Raw genomic sequence first — 15,894 nt, forward strand, 5'->3', positions numbered from 1 at the left:
ATTATACTTCTGTATATTTACAGCTCAAACACATCACTACGAAACAGAGTTTACATTGTCTGTACATACATGTAAGCTTTTAAGAAAAGGAGGAGAGCTTTGATCCTCACATCTCCGTCATTCTATAAGAAATAAAACAGCAGGTACCCCCAACTTTCCAATGTCACGTCTGTATTAAAGGCTAGGCATTCCCCCTAGAACCCTATTATCTAATGTCTAGTTACGTGGACTCCCTTCTGCAGAGACAGAAATGCAGAGACTGGGGCTTCTTATTAAACAGCAGCGCCTCTGGCAACTTCAGGCCAACTTAAATCAAACCATCTTGGTCTAGCTCAGGTTAATCAACCACTGAAGGTCATACTCCAGCTCCTTTCCCACTTCCTTCTGCAACATCTCATTATCTAATAGCAGTTTTAAAGCACCTTCTGTTGCATCCTCCCCCTCAAGGCACACACTTAATGGAATGCCACTGCATTCAGTTCACTTCCTTCCCTCCCCCAGGCCTCCAGCTCGCCTTGCTCTGTGTCCTCTTTTCCTTTGGTTAAATGATGTTCTCGGGGTTGGCATCAGGAAGGGAGAGATATGTGTTAGGGGGTGATACAGACAGGTATGGCGGAAGTGCAGGGCTCCTGTGGGGAAATGATGGGATATAAGTTTGTACAGCCACCACCTGTCAGTTTGCTGTATTGTGGTGGCTTGCATGTTGCTGTGATGCTGAAAGCTATGCCGCCAGGACAGTCACATACTGCATAATGTCCGTTCGGGCAACGTCCAACTGCATATACATCCGTGGTCCCATAAGGTTTTTTTTTCTTTTAAAAGGAAAGCAGCTCTTCTTTTGTTTATTATGTCCTCCGTAACGATTTTAAGGGGCCCTGGTGGCACAGTGGTTAAGAGCTCGGCTGCTAACCAACAGGTCGCAGTTGGAATCCACCCGTCGCCCCTTGGAAACCCTATGGGGCAGTTCTGTTCTGTCCTACAGGGTCTCTGTGAGTCAGAATTGACTCGATGGGAACGGGTTTGGGTTTGGTTTTAATGGTTTTAAAGGTCCCAAACCCAGACTCTTGCAGCCCTGGACGGCGGATGGGATACAGGCAGGTGAGGCAGAGGACATGGCTCTGGGCTCAAGATCTCAGGCTCTGTGCGGCGGGCAGGCGGGCAGCAGTCGCGGCGGCGGTGCCGTGGGGCCCCGGCTGCTCCCGCTCCTCGGGCAGGCAGAACAGCGGGAGGGGCTGGGCGCGCTCTGCTCCCTCCTCGCTCGCTTTCTCTCGCTCCGCTGCCCTGCTGCCACCCTCTCAGCCGGCGCCCGCTCCTCTGGCCTCCGCCAGCAGCTCCAGCAGCAGCAGCTACCGCGGTGGCGGCGGCGGCGGCGGCAGCAGCTGCAGTGAGGAGGGCGACCGGAAGCAGGTTCCCATAAGGTTTTAATATAACATGCTTTAAGGGGGTTGGTTCGTAACTAAGGATTGTACTTGTAAAGCAAACGTTCGTAACCCGGGGACTGCCTGTATATAATATGATGTTCGCACAACGTCCAAATCACATAACATTCTGTTTCACAGAATGTATCGTGGACGTTAAGTGACACATGCCTGTATTTCAAATACCAGCAGGGTCACCCATGGGGGACAGATTTCAGTGGAATTTTCAGACTAAGACTAGGAAGAAAGGCCTGGTGATCTCCTGAAAATTAGCCGATGAAAACCCTATGGATCCTAACAGAATACTGTCTGATAATAGTGCCGAAAGATGAGCCCCCTAGATTGGAAGGCTCTCAAAATAAACAGTGGCCATAACAACGGACTCAAGCATACCAACCACTGTGAAGATGGCACAGGACTGGGCAACATTTCGTTCTGTTGTGCATAGGTTGCCATGAGTAGCTGCTGACTCGACAGCGACTAACAAGTTTATACAGACACATGAGGCAGATCCTGGAGAGCTCTGAATGGTAGCTTGAGCAATTTAGACTCGAGTCCATAGGCATGGGAAGCCTTTGAAGGCTTTTGAGGGGGAAATGATCTGATGAAACCAGCTTTTTTAGAAAGTTAGCAGTTAGTGTGAGAGGGTAGTAGGAATTTGGGAGGCACTTAGGAGACCACTTAGAAGGCTGTCATAGTGGTTAAGGCATAGAACATGAGGACCTGGATTAAAGTGATGGCAGTAGAAATTGAAATGAGGGAACATATGTAAAAGACACTTCAAAGGAATCATAGATGGGCCTCAGTGCCTAACTGAAGATGAAAAGAAAGAATCAAAGATTAACAATGCCTGGCTTTCAATCCTAGGTAACTACAAGATGGGGAACATGGGAAAGGGGATTGGTTTTAGAGATATAAGGTGGTCTATAGGGTCCCTATAGGGTCGCTATGGGTCAGACTCGACTCGATGGCAATGGATAATGGATTGGGCATGCTAACTGTGAGCTAATAGCAGGATAAACAGCCAAGTAGAGTGTCTTATAGCCAAACCATTTGCCTTTGAGTAGAGTCTGACTTGTGGCGATCTCCTGTGTGTCAAAGTAGAACTGTGCTCCATAGGGTTTTCAATGGCTGATTTTTCAGAAGCAGATCACCAGGCTTTTCTTCTGAGGCACATCTGGGTGGACTCAAACCTCCAACCTTCCAGTTAGCAGCCAAGTGCATTAACCGTCTGTACCACCCAGAGACTCCTATAATCACCGAGAAATGGCCTTCCTAAGAAGCTAAAGATGGAAAGGCATCAGCATAGAAAAAAATATTTGAAACAATGAATGAGGTAGGATGCTTTCACTAAAGGAAAGAATTTTGAAGATAGGAAAAGAATTATCAGAGAGAAGGGGGAGAAACGGGATAGAGGAGGTAATAAGTATCTTTAAGGAAGGGATAGTGAACAGTTTGAAATGTTAGGGACAAAGAGAATAAACATTAGCAGATTAGTGCAAGTAGCTATATAGTAAATCCTAAAACCTTAATAAATTTTGTTCAATAATAGTCAAGTCCAGAGTTTGGATCTTGGTACTAAGTTCACTGAAATATTCAACCTACAGGGCAGGATATAAACAATGAAAGAACAAGTGCCATTAACGAATAGTATAGCCAGACAAACGTGGCTGAAAATAGAGACTCTTACTTTTTCTATGAACATCAGGCACATCCCCACGAAAGTCTTCATGTAACTTTTCTCTGGTTAAGAGCTCAGTGCCCGATTTGGCAGCTTTTATGGATTGAATTGTGTCCCCCCCAAAGGATATATTAAAGTCCTAACCCCTGCACTGTTGAGTGACATTGTTTGAGGAAATAGGGTCTTTCTTTGCAGATATTATCAGTTAAATTAACAAAGTTATACTGGAGTAGGATGAATCCTAATCCTAATCCCTTCTGAGTGATGTCTTACAAAAAAGAAGGACAGACATTAAAAGAGAGTCAGACACACAGGGGAAGACAACATGTAAGGATCTACCTACAAGCCAAGGAACATCAAGAAATGCCCAGGGCTACAGAAAACCGAAGGCAAAAGGAAAGGATCTTCCCTAGAGCCAAAAGAGTGAGAGAGAGAATAGCTCTGACTAGTGACACCCTGAATTCGAACGTCTAGCCTCCAGAACTGTGAGGAATTTTCTGTTCTTTGAAGCCACCCACTTTGTGATATTTTGTTATGAGAGCCCTAGGAAACTACAACAGCAGCATCTCCATGTCTTCCCTGAAATTCATCCCTGGCCCCCAGGCACCTAACTAAACAGGAGAATAAAAGCTATCTGGCTATGACAGGGGTGCGGCTTGAGGAGAATGGGAGACCTGGGTGAAATTAGGGCTGCACCAGCAGGTGAGGCACAGCCAATACAGAAAACTCTGGAAAGGCAGTATGGTGCATTCAGACCTTTTAAAAACCACTTCTGCCTCCCCCACAGATTGAGGATTAGCAGAAACTAAATAGCTCATGTGGAAAGCATTGCATTCATTTCCCTCTCCCCCCCCCCACAGGAAAGACATTTATCGGGAGAATAATGAATCAAAGATGGTATATCAGTTTCTGGCGGCCACTAGATAGCCAAGTTCTACCCTGTTGCTTTATCAAGCCTACCACTCTTCCTATAGAGCCCACTCAGCCTATGTCACCTGCCCCCATCTCCACACATACACACACTCCATCAGGCTCCATCAACAACTCCACTGCTGTCTGTAAGTAGGGGCATAACCGTGGGACATCAAAGGCAAAAGTGCGTCACAAACAAATGCAATATGATATTTACCTAGAAATAGGGACGTGGTCCCTGGGTGGCACAAATGGTTATGCTCTCGACTACTAATTGAAAGGTTGGCGGTTCGAACCCACCCAGCGGCAATGCAGAAGAAAGGCCTAGCAATATGCTTCTGTAAAGATTACAGCCAAGAAAACCCTGTGGTGCTCAGTTCCACTCTGTAGCACATGGGTTCACCATGAATCAGAATCAACTTGATGGCAACAGGTTTGGATTTCTTCTTTTAGTCAGGGAACTACAGGCAATCCCTGGATTATGAACAAGTTCCATTCCTAAGTCTGTCTTTAAGTTGAATTTGTACATAAGTTGGAACAGTTAGGTATGGTTCATATCTAATGTGAGTGAGTCAAATGTTTGTCTTCGTATCCAGTATATAGTGTACATTTTTATGCATAAAAAACATTAAAGAAACTCTTCCAGATACCCTAAAACCAGGGCTTCAAACCAGTTCTGCCCGGTTCAGTCATGGCTGATGAAGCAAAATACCAATGGACCTGAATTTTTAAAATGTGGGTGAAGCAGAATGATAAGCAGAACAGGAAAAATTACAGGTCAAAGCCCTGCTAGAAACTTAATCTCCCTCTTAGAAAACAAGGGCAGCATCTGTATTGCATAGCAACCAAATCTCTTGACCTGCAGAGTTGGAAACAGCAGTGCTCCACTCAAAGATGGCAGCCAACCACACCACTTTGAATGTGTGTTGCTCTCCACAGTCCTGGCAAGAATCCAATCTCCTGCATCAGGCTCCTGAAAGGGCTCACTACGGCTCTTCTGAGTCTCCAATTCCAGGGCTTTGACTCGTAACTTTTCCTAGTCCACTTCACCCAAATTTTAAAAATTTGAGTCTGTTCCAATTTCACTTCATTGATCATGACTGAATCGGTTCGAACTGGTTCAAAGCCCTGATTAAAACATCTTTAACATAATAATACAGTAATAATAATATTGATGTCTGTCATAAAGTAGCACCCATTTGTTATTACAAACCATTGTATGTACCTCAAATTTTTAATATAATAGGCTTTACAGGGGTTGGTTCGTAACTACGGGTCGTATGTAAGTTGGACGTTCGCAATCTGGGGACTGCCTGTAAGAAAAACGATAATAATAGCAGTGATCATTTTCATTCATGGAATGCTTGCTATACCAAGCACTGATATATTAAAAGCAGCTATAAATAATAGTATGATAATTCTGTCTAAAAATTTATGGCTCCAGGACATATATCATAATGAGTAAGTACCAGTGAGACATTGTTAAAAGGACTGTTCTATTGTGATTGATAGGAAAAGCGAAGTGGTTAATTACTTAAGATGCTTGGATTGAGACAGACCTGGGTTACTATTCAGCTGTTACTTAACCTCTCTGGGGCCAGGTTTCCTTATCTATTAAATGAGGATAATAATAGCATCCATAATATAGGCTGGCTGGGAAGATAAACAAAATAAGCACTTTATATTCATTGGTACATTGCCCTGTACATAAGCACTACTCAATAACTGTCAGCTGCCATTATAAAAAAAGAAAGGAGCCCTGGTGGCACAGTGGGTTAAGCACTCAGCTGCTAACCAAAAGGTCGATGGTTTGAACCCTCCCAGCCCCTCTGCAGGAGGAAGATGTGACAGTCTGCTTCCATAAAGATTTACAGCCTCAGAAACCCTATGGAGCAGTTCTACTCTGTCCTATAGGGTCGCTATGAGTTGGAATCAACTCGATAGCAATGTTGTTTTTTTTGTTTGTTTGTTTGTTTTATTATAAGAAAGCTATTATAATACTGCTCATTATTACAAGGAAGCAAATATAAGTCAAATCATATCTGAAATATAAGGATATGCTAGAAAAGCTTTGACTATAACATGGGTTTTAGAAAGATCCAAAACTAGGGCTATAAAATGGTTCCACCTCATATCTATGGCATTTATCAGCATATCTGTACTTTCACCCAGGCTCAGAATTAGACATTGGTAGTCGATGGAAACCATTATAGTAACCCACCACCGTCTGTCAGGTTGTGTTACTGTGGTGGCTTGTGTTATTATGATGCTGGAAGCTATGCCACAGGTATTTCAATTTCTAGCAGGGTCACTCATGGTGGAGTGGTTCCAGCAGAGCCTCCACACTAAGGCAGACTAGGAAGAAAGGCTTGGTGATCTACTTCCAAAAATTAGCCAATTAAAGCTTTATGGATCACAACAGGAAATTGCTTGACTTGCTTGCTTTGGACACGCCATCAGGAGGGATCAGTTGCTAGAGGAGGACATCATAATTGGTAGAGGGCCAATGAGGGCGAGAGAGACCTTTGGTGAGACAGATTGACAAATAGCCCCAACAATGGACTCAAACATACCAATGATCATGAAGATGGGGCAACGCTTAGTTCTATTGTACATGGGGTCGCTATGAGTCGGAGCCGACCCCACGGCAACTAACAACAACAAAAACATTATAGTAACAGAAATGAGCATCATCAGTCACTCCTGTAACCCTCACTAGGAGGACAGAGCTTAGAGAGAGCTAACTACCACCGGAAGTAATAAGCACGGGAGCCCTCCTGTCACGTGGACCTCCCCCTCCCCCCCTTTTAAAGCTACTGATGACTTCCCATAAGACAAGGGCTCTGCTAGGGAACATCAAAAAAGCCTTCAATAAGAGCAGTGATACAAACCCCCCTTTGTTTCTTAGGTTTTATACTAAGCCCCGCTAGAGAATTTATTCTTTATCCCACTTTTCTTGAAGACTACGGTTGCTGAGAATTCCCGGGCAGAATAGCTATGTAAATCTGATAAGAAACATGTAACATATTCCTAATAATGCTAAAAGCATGAACGATTTAGTGACACTGGTGAGCATATATTACAAACAGATTTCTGAATTCCTGTGTAGTTGCACTGGAAACCGGAGTTCATATGTACATTCTACTGTACTTAGCCCAGGGAAAAATATCTTCTAGCCCAACCAGTTGGATCACCAACGGCATCCAAAAGTCTAAGCCACCAAACTGGCTTTCAATACAAACAAGAATAGGATGCTTTCATATTTTGCCCCAGGGCCAAGGGTTAGCAACCCATCGACTCTGAACTGTATGATAACCTTTCATGTATAAAGAGTCCTTTATGGTGTTGTTCATTTTAAACAGAATTTCGAGAGAAAGGATCCTCCTTCAGAAACAATTTCTAGGACAGGAACATGATAAAATATCTTAAGAAAGAATATCGACTAACACTGTCTAATAGAAATATAGTGCAAGCCACATATATAATTTTATATTTTCAAGTAGCTGCCTTAAAAAAAAGCAAAAAGAGATGAAATTAATTTCAATAATACATTTTATTTAATATCTTGTTTACTATATCAATATAATATTAATATAATAATATCCAAAATATTATTTAAACTTATAATCAATATAAACATTCTTAGTGAGATATTTTATATGCTTTTTTTCATAAAAAGTCTTCAGAAGCCAGTGCTTAATTTACACTTACAGAAAATCTTGAATCAGACTAGGCACCTTTCAAGTGCTCAGTAACCACTCGTGGCGTGTATACTGTACTGCAACAGTGCGAACATAGCTAAGCTACAAATGTGAATAACTGGTATGTTTGAAGAGCCATGCCCACCCCCACTGCCACTTCAGTCCCTCACCCTCTTCCTGCGGTCTTTATAGTGCCTCCACCCCTCACTGGACTCGCCATCTACGGAGTTGTGAGGAAGAAGGGGGGAAGGATGTGTTTTAACAAACCAAGTTGGAAATTCAAAACCTTTTCCCAATAGAAACAATACTAAACACAATAGTTCTATGGTTAAGTGACATTAAGGGTTAAAAAGGCTTTCCTGGGGAGGAAAGTCTGGGAATCTAATCACTGTTTCCAACATTGTATTCAGCAGATAATGTGTTCCAAGTTCTCAATACACTAGAGGCCATGTTTACATAAGAATTTTTCATTTAAGGACTGAAACCAGTCAGTTTCCTTATTCATCCTCCCATACAAAGGGTCCTTCCATCCTGCTCTTGTCTGGAAAGCACATTTCTCTCTGAGATGTGGAACAGCTGCCATGTTTAGCCATTCTGTAAAACTGAGAATCCTGTCTTCTGAGCAGTTTTAATTATCTTCCTGAAGCAAAGGCATATACTTGCCCTTTCCTTACCTGCGCCCTGCCCTTCTGCCATCCCTCCCACCCCAATCCCAGCCTCCAGGCCAAAAGCTGTTAACCAGGCCAGCACTAATGCAAAACTAGGCAATTGCAACTGCTTCTGGGTCTCTCCCACCTTTCATTCTCCCACCTCCCTCCAGCCCATCTCAATTTATGATTCTGCATAATAATAATCAGGCAAACATACAGGCAACCAAACCAAAAACCAGTTGCCATCCAGCTCCTCAAATCCACCAAATAGCTCTTCACCCCAGGGGAACGTGTACAAACCCTAATTTGTACGTTTCAAAGCACTTTTGCCATCCAGTCCCAACTAGTCACAATCTTGACCTGATCAACTGTATTCTCCTGAGGCCCCTTATATCTTCCCTCCCCCGCCTCCAATCCTTTGGTTAAAGTCTCCTCTTCTCTTGACACCTCCCATACCTTAACTTACCTTCTCCAGTTACTGCCGGCTATGGTGTCAGACCCTTGAGAACTAGGACCATGTCTTTTGTTATTCTGGTGTCCCTTGAGCCAGGTCTTTCTTGTTGTCATCTTAATCCCTATAACGGAGCCTGGAACTGAGGAAGTGCTCAATAAACACATATGGTGCATGGATGTCTAGATTGCTGTAGTAGTCTCACAGCTAGTTGGTCCCCTTTCACAAACCACTGTCAGGCTAATCTTCCAGAAACACACCATTTTTATCATACCACTTATCATGGTAATAAAAGTCAGAACAGTCAGAAGGGGAGGGGTAATTGCAGGAAGAAGCATGAGGCGCTTTCTGGGGTGATAGAAATGTTCTGTATCTTGGCCTAAGGTGGCGGCTACATGAATGTATAAATATTTAAAAATTCACCCAGTTGTTCACTTAAGATTTGTGTATTTTACTGTATGTAAGTTATACTTCATCCTCCCTTCTAAGGAGCATTCTGGTTGTACTTCTTCCAAGGCAGATTTGTTCGTTCTTCTGGCAGTCCATGGTGTATTCAATATTCTCCACCAACATCATAATTCAAAGGCGTCGATTCTTCTTCAGTCTTCCTTATTCATTTCCAGTTTTCGCATGCATGTGAGGCCATTGAAAAGACCATGGCTTGGGTCTGGCGCACCTTAGTCCTTAAAGTGACAGCTGTGCTTTGTAACACGTGAAAGAGGTCTTTTGCAGCAGATTTGCCCAATGCAATTTGCCGTTTGATTTCTTGACTATTGCTTCCGTGGGCTTTGATTGTGGACTGCCCTCTGCAGAAGGACAGTGGAAATAGAAGGGGGCTTGGGGGTTTTCATGCATATTGCTTGAAATCTTTCTTCCATTTGAGTGTCTACTAAAATCTAGTCACTCCTTTGGGTACTGGGGATACAAATATGGAGAAGTTCAAATATGTGCCCGTAAAGAGCTCACATGAGGGAGGCCAACATGAACACTAATAATCACCACAAAACATGCCAAATGCTATATTTAAGGTATGGCCAAAGTACTATGGGATCACAGAGGGAGTGGCTATATCCTGTTTGGAGTCAGGATGGGGCAGTAGGGGAGGATGACTTTTGAGAATGTAGAACGAAGAGCTGAGGCATGTCAGCTAGACCAAAGTGTGTTCCAGGTAGGGGAAACAACATATGCAATAAAAACAGAAGCAAGAGGCATTGTGTGTGTGGAGAAGAGGGTCTAATAGCTCAGAGTGGCTGGAGCCTGAGGTTTGTGAGAAGAGAAGAGAGCAGGAGACAAGGTTGGAAAGGTAAGATAGGGACAGATCATGAACGGCCTTGGAGGCCAGGCTAAGGAGTTAGGATTTTATCCTGAAATGTCATTTTTAGTAGAGGGATGACTTTTATTTTTTCTTACTTTACTTCATCTTATTTTGCTTTTTTACTTTCTTTTTATTAAGGATGATCAATCTGGTGGCAGCGAGGGGGACAAATCATTGGAGAGCAAGAATGGAGTAAGAGAGAGCAATTGAGTGGCTGCTGCAACAACGGTCCAGGTGAGAAATGATGATGGTTGAAACAATGGAAGAGCAAATAAGAATGACGGATACAAGAAAGATTTAGGACACTGAATAGGTAGGACTCCACAATTTTGTCAGTGTTCCCCAGTCAGCTTCCAGCTGGTGCCCAGTCTGAAGACTGCACTTACTCCCTTGCCCACGAATCTCATCTTCTACCAATAACTCTCCCCTTTTCTCATTTCAAAATACTACCATCATATGTTTAAAACGGCCAGTGAGGAAGGCAAAAAAGGAAGCAAGATCTCTCAAGAGAAACAATTCATCATGTAAGTCAAGGCACTGCTTTTATGGCATTTGGAGTTCTAAAAGCACCTTCCATTGTCTATGATGGCTCTCACAGACTAAGTCGCTACTGTTTCACCCAAAAGCACTTCCTTAGCTTCCTAACTACAATAAAGTCTCCCCTAAAAGTCGCTCCTTTTCCAAATAAGGCCCATAAAATATATTCATGGGCATACGAAAAAGTTATTCCTTAGTTAAAATTCCAATAAATGTCTGGAACACAGATAATGAAAAAAAAAACAAGTGTAAATTTACTTCCTAAATCTGTAAGCTGAAATTCTTCTTGCTGATACCCATTGACAAAGGCACGCAGAGAGCAGTAAGCAAAGCTAGCTACAGGATGTGAAAAGGTGGCATTCAAGGGAAATTTTTACTTTTTCAAATTTGCATGTTTTGAAATTACAGACTTACAGTATTTTTTGAAACACTATCTCGTCCTATTTTTTAAAAAATTCTGACCATTATTTATATGTGTATTTCAGCTATTTCTAGAACAGTGGCTCCGTTTCATGTTAAAAAAGTATTTCCTTCAATTAAAAAAAAAGGACATCATTTTCAGAAGTAGTTCCAAACATAAAACTACTTTGAATATTACATCCTAACTAAAATAAATACTTTTCTTCTCAACAGAACACCCTGCCTAATGGTTCACTTTCTTTCTGGTACTTTCAATTTGCCCACAGTTAATAGTAGTAACAAGCCTACCTCTGCTACTCACTGAATAAAAGGAAGTTATGATTCATAGCAAAACAAAACATACATGACAGCAGAACTTCAGCCGAGACTATTAAGAACTCGTCTACACAGAAAACACTTTTTAAAATCACATATTAGTCTTAAAAGAACACATTGGAAATTTAAAAATATTAACAGGATTTCATTCTAACTGTGTACACTAAAGACACCAGTGTATAAATGTGGTGTTAACACTTGCAACACTATGTACAAAATTTGTCTCCAAAGTAACACTGGAAACAGATGTAGCACAAAATGCTTGCATTTCATATGCTTTTTATATGATGGCACAATGGTTAATTGCTCCGCTGCTGAGAGGTCGGCAGTTCAAACCCACTAGCCGCCCCTCGGGAGAAAGATATGGCAGTCTGCTTCCGTAAAGATTACAGCCTTGGAAACCCTGTCGGGCAGCTCTGCTCTGTCCTATAGGGTTGCTATGAGTCAGAATCGACTCGATGGCAACAGCTTTTTTGGTAAATCACATTTAATTCCATCCATGCAGAGCCAACTGCCAGTAACAGGTATGACTAATTTAAAAGAGTATGTAGCATGTGCTATGGGGTATGCAGTAAAATGTTACTAAGTCTTCAGTGAAATACTATATTCACCTACTTAACAGTATATATTCATGAAAAAAGCCCAGTCACAATGATTTTTCACAAGATTTATTGTCACAGCTTGTAAGTGGATATACTGGGAATAGTTACATGCCTATTAGGAAAAATCCTCCCAACCAAATTCACAACTCATGCCTGTTACAACACCAGTAGAAAGGAATCTTCTAGTAAAAAATAAAATTCATTTTGCAGTGTTTAGAGTTCAGTATAACTAAGACCTGACAAATACGCAGTTATTGTGAGAAGAGATAACAACGGCTCTCCCACCTTAGAGAAATTAAAAGATACACTTCACATTATTCTGCAGAAAAATAAGCTACAGGTAAAACCCTATCTAACATCACTGATGAAAGGGCCTCAAAATCCTACTGAAGAGTGAAGTTTTAAGTAGAAACTTAGATGCTTGCTGACAGTTGAAGAGAGACCTATTTGATAATCAGTGTGACAGAAAACGGACATTTATGGCTTCAAGCTATTAGTAAGTGAAAGACTAGACTAAATTTTAAGAAAAATTCGCCAGATGTTCTAAAATCTCAAACCTTCCAAACTGGCTAGATCCTAAATGCAAAAGAACAAATAGCTACCACATGCTGAGGGGAGGGGTGGGGGTGAGCAGGAGGGAGTGGCTGAAAGAGCCTCAGAAAAAGAAAATGTTCCGGAAACATGGCCTATCATTAGCAAAATGACAAGAACATAATGAAGATCATAAACCATTTCCTAGTACATGCAGTTATCATATAAGATTAAAATGAAAAGCCTGAATAACCTTGGAAAAGCATAAAGACTACAGAGATAACTGATTTATTGATTAAAAGTATTACACGAAGTATCTTCCCATGCCTGACTTATATATGAAAAAAAAAATCAAATTCAACTTGGAAGAATTTTTCTGCTTTAAAAAATGCAGTATGTAAGATGACAGGATAAAAAGAGCTAATGGATGAAACTTCCACTAAAAAAAAAAATCCAACTTTTTCCCTCTGCTCATAGAATGATCCAGAGCCTTTTAAATACCATAGATAAGCTACACAGCCACTAAAAATTTTAAGTATGAAGACTATGTGGCAACCCGGAAAAATTCATGGGATAAAATAGGTGGAAAAAGCAGAATACAAAGTAATACGTACACTGTGCTTACAATGCCATGTAAAAACATGCCTTGATGGTTTTTATTAAAGTGAGGTGAGACTTTCTTCTTTTTCAAGGATTCTGCAAATACTGGCATTTATGTTTTATAGAATTAGAAGTACTTTTAAAGAGAGAAAAAAGCTCATCTACTATCAATCTGGGCACTCAGAAAAATGTTAAACGGTTGTTCTTTAAAGAGAAAAGAACAGCACACTGCTTTGTAGTTTATCCTTCTTACTACTTCAAATCAAGGAGCAAGACTTCAATTGTCCACACTACAAATGGTGGGTTCTTATCTGTGCTAGTAGTCAAAGGGTGTAGACCTTCAGACTTAGGACATACAAACATCTGCTTTTCTATGCGGAAAAAAAATGGTCACACCCTTTGGGGAAACAGACATTTTTAAAGGCTTATGAAATTTCGGAAGATGTCTACTTTTCTCCATTTTTCTAAATAGAAAAATTAAAAACCAAAAACAATGCAACAAAGCCAGAACACTTTTAAGGGGGAACCTATTAATCAAACTGTTAATCGAAGCCACACGTTACAAAATTAACCTTCCTTTGGTTTTCTTCTTTCTGAAGGAACAGTCTCTATGGCCAACTCTTCAGTTTGGTAGATTGCATTCATTAAAACACCTCATTCTGCTGAAACGGCTTACAACACATCTAGACTGCGCCCCCTCAGCACTATTCAGATAATTCTGAGAAAAAAAGATGCCTAGCAAAAGGCGTCAAGGATTATGGTAATAACTTTTTTTTTAATTTCAAATATGCAAGGAGGACTCTGATGCAGGTTGATCTTATTTGCGCTCTATTTGATCTGGCCACAGCAGGCGAAGCCATTCTTTATCTCCTCACTATAGGAACATAAATTGTTAACGACCCCACAGAAGTGAAGTCCTCCCTACTTTTTTTCTCCTGCAGGTCAGAACCCTGGGAATCAAATCATGGAATGTGCCTGTGAGAACTGCGCACAGCCCAACCCTCCCTCCCTTTCTTTTCCCAGGACAACCCCCCACGTGGCTAACGCAAACTCCTTTACCATGTAAATAGGTGGGCCAGGTCCCTAAAAAGCTGAGTCCCGGTGGGTCCAGACTGGCAACCCGCCCCCACCCCTTCGTAGCTCCGCTGGAATCTCCAATGAAACAGTAGCAGTAACTGAAGTAACCGGACCAATTCCGGAGAAGAAACGGAAAGCGTTTCTCCGGGTCTGGGCGTGGGGAGGCTTGCAGGGCGGACAGAATTGCCATTGGGTGGGGGTGGGCTGGAGGCGACAGAAGTGAAAAAGCAGCCATGGTGAAGGCCGGTGGCCCGGCTGCCACGCTCTCAGCAGGAAGGGGAGGGAGCAGGAGGAAGGAGGGAGAAGGAGGCGAAGAAGCCGCGAAGAGCGGAGGTGGCGGAGGAGGGGAGGCAGGGGCGGGGCGGGGGCGGAGCTAAGGCCCCTGGAAAGCCCGCGCGCAGAGCCGCCAGCCGCCGGGGGTGGAGCCGGGCGCTCGCCCCGCCCCTGGGCCCAGCGGGAGCGGAGCGCAGCGGGGCGGGCTGCTACGCCGCCGCCCTCCCTCCTGCCTCCCTCCCTCTCAGCAGCGCCCTGGGTCCCCCTCTCGGCGCCTCATACAAAAGCAAAATGTCCGCCATCTTCTGCAGCTGCGGCACTCACCGCCGCTCCCGACCCGGCCCGCCTGCGGCTTCCCCGCGGGGTCGCCCTCCCGGTCCCTCCCCAACCCGCTTAGCAGCAACTCGGAAGCCGGCGCCGCTCCGCCCGCCCACGGCGCGCCCCCGCGGCCCCGGGCGACGCAGGACCGCCGCGGGCGGGGGACCGGGGTAAGCTGCCCCGCCGACCTGTCCCCTCCGCGCCCACCCGCCCCGAGGCCCCTTTACCTTGATGCAGTACGGGGGCTCATCGTAGGTGACCAGCATGTACCTGTCTCCGCGACTGGCCGGGTCGCGGGCGCGCAGCTGCGGAGCAGGGATGACGGAGAGCAGCGCAGGGAAGAGGGAGGGGGCGACACGGACGTTACAGAAGCACCTGAATCCGCCCCATCCCTGGGGGTTCTCCCCATCTCTCCCCTCCCCTCCCTTTACCTTCAGGAATAACTCCACAGCGCCTTTGGCAACGTCCAGATAGGAGGTGCCCAGGTCAGTGCGCTGGTTCATAGAGGCGGACGTGTCTATGAGGAACAGCAGGATGGGCATCTTCCTTGGCACCCCTGGCTCGCCTGGCCCTCTGGTCCTCACTGCCCTGCTCCACGACCCAAGCCCTCAACTCTCGCCGAGCCAGGGAGCAAGAGGCAGAGGGAGAGATGCGCCGGGACAGATGGGACTGCTGCTGCTCTCTGCAGCCTCACTGTCCCCTCCCTCCCAGGGAACTTGAGAGTGGGAGCGTGTGTAGCCCTGGGGCCCTCCCCCTTCCTCTCTCCTGCCACCACTACGGCCGCCGCCACCGCCGCTGCCGGGACCACTGCCCGAGCATCCGTCCTCGCTCACTCGAGCGCTCCCCCAGAATGAGAGCCCTCTCTGTTCGCCACCACACAACTTCTGTCCGCTCACCTACCATGGGCACCATGTGACCAGGACCCGCGCCATTGGCTGCCAATTATGTTAAATTTGCATATTCATTAGATGACAGAACAAGGGGAGGGACTTGGGCGAACCCAGGGAGTTGAAGTTTTAACCCAGGCAGGGGGTAAGGGGAAAAGTTAAGGACCCTCGCTAGGATTCTCCTTTACAGGACTTGGAAGCTGTTA

At 44.2% G+C, this 15,894-nt stretch overlaps 1 protein-coding gene across 3 annotated transcripts in view; it reads right to left on the reverse strand.

Moving 5' to 3' along the window:
* Window positions 1–15,691, reverse strand: part of LOC101356395 (integrator complex subunit 6 like) — a 64,301-nt gene extending 48,610 nt beyond the window's left edge. The window contains exons 1-2 of one of the 3 annotated variants that reach the window (XM_023735489.1): window positions 15,233–15,691; window positions 15,029–15,106 (exon numbers count right to left, since the gene is read on the reverse strand). In XM_023735489.1, the coding sequence (XP_023591257.1) occupies window positions 15,029–15,106; window positions 15,233–15,343 (189 nt within the window). In that variant the 5' untranslated portion in view covers window positions 15,344–15,691. The remainder of the gene's footprint in view (window positions 1–15,028; window positions 15,107–15,232) is intronic. The other 2 variants (XM_004380954.2, XM_023735490.1) reach the window with 2 other exon arrangements.
* Between the last annotated feature and the right edge of the window lie 203 nt (window positions 15,692–15,894).

The sequence above is a fragment of the Trichechus manatus genome, unplaced genomic scaffold (genome assembly GCF_000243295.1).
Source record: "Trichechus manatus latirostris isolate Lorelei unplaced genomic scaffold, TriManLat1.0 scaffold00079, whole genome shotgun sequence".
Classification (NCBI taxonomy): Eukaryota; Metazoa; Chordata; class Mammalia; order Sirenia; family Trichechidae; genus Trichechus; species Trichechus manatus.